The sequence below is a fragment of the Urtica dioica genome, chromosome 12 (genome assembly GCF_054948205.1).
Source record: "Urtica dioica subsp. dioica isolate 48M chromosome 12, U.dioica_male_clone48M_v1_H2, whole genome shotgun sequence".
NCBI lineage: Eukaryota > Viridiplantae > Streptophyta > Magnoliopsida > Rosales > Urticaceae > Urtica > Urtica dioica.
Genome location: NC_142767.1, coordinates 19027806 through 19031186, shown reverse-complemented (window position 1 = coordinate 19031186; position 3381 = coordinate 19027806). Strand labels below are relative to the sequence as shown.

General features: G+C 40.2%; 1 protein-coding gene across 1 annotated transcript; it reads left to right on the top strand.

Annotated features, from left to right (window-relative positions):
- Window positions 1-1181: 1181 nt before the first annotated feature.
- LOC149379938 (pentatricopeptide repeat-containing protein At4g25270, chloroplastic-like) lies at window positions 1182-2900 on the top strand. The gene has a single exon (XM_089604080.1). The coding sequence runs from the start codon at window positions 1182-1184 to the stop codon at window positions 2727-2729; it is 1548 nt and encodes a 515-aa protein (XP_089460206.1). The 3' UTR covers window positions 2730-2900.
- Window positions 2901-3381: the final 481 nt, after the last annotated feature.

The following is a 3381-nucleotide window of genomic DNA, read 5'->3' as shown; positions in this document are numbered from 1 at the left end:
GACACCAAAGTGAATAAGTATCTCACGCCATAATGGCGTGAGATAAAGGGTACGAGTGGAGTAAAGTCATACGTTATTACCAGCTTTTGAAGTTCGGCTGGAGATGCTCTAAGAGTGAGAGATTTTCCGATAAGTAATTGATGGATAGGATAGGGTCGGAAACGAGAGACACTTGTTTGACTATTTTAAATTTTTGTTTGTTTTTGAAGTTTGTTTTCATGGGTCCTATACTCCTATGCCGCATTATTGCATGAATCATGGTAGGAAAATATATCAGGTTATAAAAAAAAATTGATAACTGATGGGGAAATATGTATTTTGATGAAACATATGATATTTAGCAAAAAATTGTAACTGGTAATTTTTGAAACCGTAATTAGTATTAGATTAAGAGAAATCCTATACTCCACTTTCAAGACATTTTTTTTTGGTGTAGTATAGTCGAGTGGTAAGTCCACGCAATCTTGGATGCAGTAATCTCCATAGTAAATGCCTTAAAAAAAAAACACACTTTTTAAAAAAATAAATAGCCAAAGTTTTTTTTTTATATATATTAATTAACTAGACGATAGAAATTCTTTTTCCACAATTACCCCAGTTGATTTTTTCCCCCCATTTTTAATTCTTCCAAGCGTCTGTTTTAAATTCTGTCTTTCAATTTTTATAAGCTTCCATTTATTTTCATTCTCAATCAACATATATTTTCCTTCCGTTCAATTTTTTATAAATCGGAAATGACGACATAAAATATAAAAATGAACATGAACAATAAAACTCAGTCAATGAACTAAATTGCATAATTACCGAGGAAAACAAGCTTGTGCATAAGAGAAGTGCGCCACTACAACTGATGATGGAGAATTGTAGCAATGAATCTGACAAAGTGCGCCACTACAACAGAAGATGGAAAATTCACAGGTAATTTTTAAACAATATTTTGTCTTTTTTTATTATAAAAATTTACCCAAATTATTTGTCATTTTGTTTATAACAGTATTTTCAGAATTCAGAAAATTAGCGGGTGTATTGAGTATTGGGCCAAAACGTATATTATACGATATGGGCCTCAACATGTATTCCAGCCCAAGTCAATCCGAACCAGAACTCCCTCCATTTCTCTCTCTCTCTCTCTCTCTCTCTCTCTCTCTTCGAACGACCATAACCGGAAAATTAACGGAAACATGGTAGTGGTGGCAATATCATCAACATCGATATCGACCATACACTGCGCCAAAAGAAAGAAAGATGTTCAGCACAGACAACCCCGCCAATTCAGACCCCAAAAGCCCTCACTCCCATACCCCAAATCACGCCCAACTCCGATCATCCTCACCCCCAAACCCCGACCCGAGACCAAGCTCGAAGCCCTAGACGCCGTGGTCTCCGACCTCGAATCCTCGCTCGATAAAGGCGTCGACCTCGAATCCGACGTCTTAGCCTCTCTCCTCGAGACCTGCTACAAGCTCGGCTCTGTCCACCACGGCGTTCGGATCCACCACCTCATTCCCACAGCCGTACTCCGTCGAAATGTTGCTCTCTCGTCCAAGCTCATCCGTCTCTACGCCTCTCGCGGCCTCGTCCAGATTGCGCACGAGGTGTTCGACAGAATGCCTCAGAGAACCAGATTCGCCTTCGCTTGGAATTCCCTCATCTCCGGGTACGCTGAGCAGGGACAGCATGAGGAAGCTCTAGCTCTGTACTTTCAGATGGAAGAGGAAGGGATTGAGCCGGACGAGTTCACTTTCCCGCGCGTTTTGAAGGCTTGTGGTGGGATCGGCTCGGTCGGGATCGGCGAGGCTGTTCATCGGAGTATCGTCCGGTTAGGGTTTTGGGATGATCCGTTTGTTCTCAATGCTCTTGTAGATATGTACGCGAAATGCGGGGATATAGTCAAGGCGAAGAAAATCTTCGATAAGATCGGTACCAGAGACTTAGTCTCGTGGAACTCGATTCTCACCGGTTACGTTCGTCACGGCCTTCTGACCGAGGCTCTGGAGATTTTTCGCCGGATGATCAGAGAAGGCTTTGAGCCCGATTCTGTCACTGTCTCAACAATAATCAGCAAAATCACAGCACTGAAATTCGGGTCTGAAATCCACGGCTGGTCGATTCGGCGAGGAACGCAGTGGAGCCTCTCGATCGCGAACTCGCTGATCGTTTTCTACTCGAACAACGGGAGGTTGAAACTTGCGCGCCATGTGTTCGACGGAATGCCGTTGAGAGACGTGGTTTCTTGGAATTCGATCATCTCAGCTCATTCCAAAAACCCGGAAGCGCTCGTCTATTTCAATCTCATGGAGGGTGTCGCACCGGATAAGATCACATTTGTCTCTCTGCTCTCCACGTGTGCCCATTTGGGAATGGTCGAAGAAGGAAAGAGGTTGTTCTATCTCATGAGGAAGAAATACAGAATAAGGCCGATAATGGAACACTACGGTTGTATGGTAAATCTTTTCGGAAGAGTGGGTCTGATCGGAGAGGCTTACAGGGTTGTCACAAAGGCTATGGATTTCGTCGAAGTTGGTCCGACTCTTTGGGGCGCTTTGCTCTACTCTTGCTGTCTCCACGGGAACGTTGAGATCGGAGAAGTGGCCGCTGAGAGGCTGTTCGATTTGGAGCCGGATAACGAGCACAATTTCGAGCTCTTGATGAAGATTTATAGCGACGCGAATATGTCGGAAGGTGTGGAGAGAGTGAGGAAGATGATGGTGGAAAGAGGATTGATTTAAATCTTTTAGCCGGGATAAATATAAACTCCCACATTCAAAATGTAGTCATATTTGTTGTAGTGAAATTAATACAAGTAGTTCATTGTATATATATATATATATATATATATATATATATATATATATATTTCGAAATACAAGTATATATATATATATTTAAAAATCCAGAAACGGCTAAGATTTATCTGCATTTTTTTTTAGGGCTATCAAATATCAATGAACGGGCTATCATTAATTATTTCTTTTGCTTTAAAATTGTTGGCAAAAATTGAATTTGTTTTTATATAACAATTTTGAAAATGGCTTTATTAAAAAATACGATTTAGAATTTTGTTCTTAACTGAAAACGTAAGAGAGAACGTAAGAGAAAGAGAGAGAAAAGGAAATAGACGATCAAAGAGTTTGTAGAACTTATTTGGACTGATTTGATATTAGTGATTATATATGTGTACAGTGTATTTATACTTGCTTAAGCAATACAATAAGACATAGCTAAAGCTAATATCTACGCTAACTACATATAATAATCAAGCGTGTCTATGTGGAGGCTGATTTTAATTGTGTTGAGTGTTGTTTCAAGAAAGTTTCAATTTCGTAATACGGAAGTCAAAACGATGAGTAGCATCTATAGATATTGTTATGAAATATATGG

What these genes read in the sequence shown, in the direction of transcription:
- LOC149379938 (XM_089604080.1), top strand. Translation starts at nt 1,182, where the DNA reads ATGGTAGTGGTGGCAATATCATCAACATCGATATCGACCATACACTGC.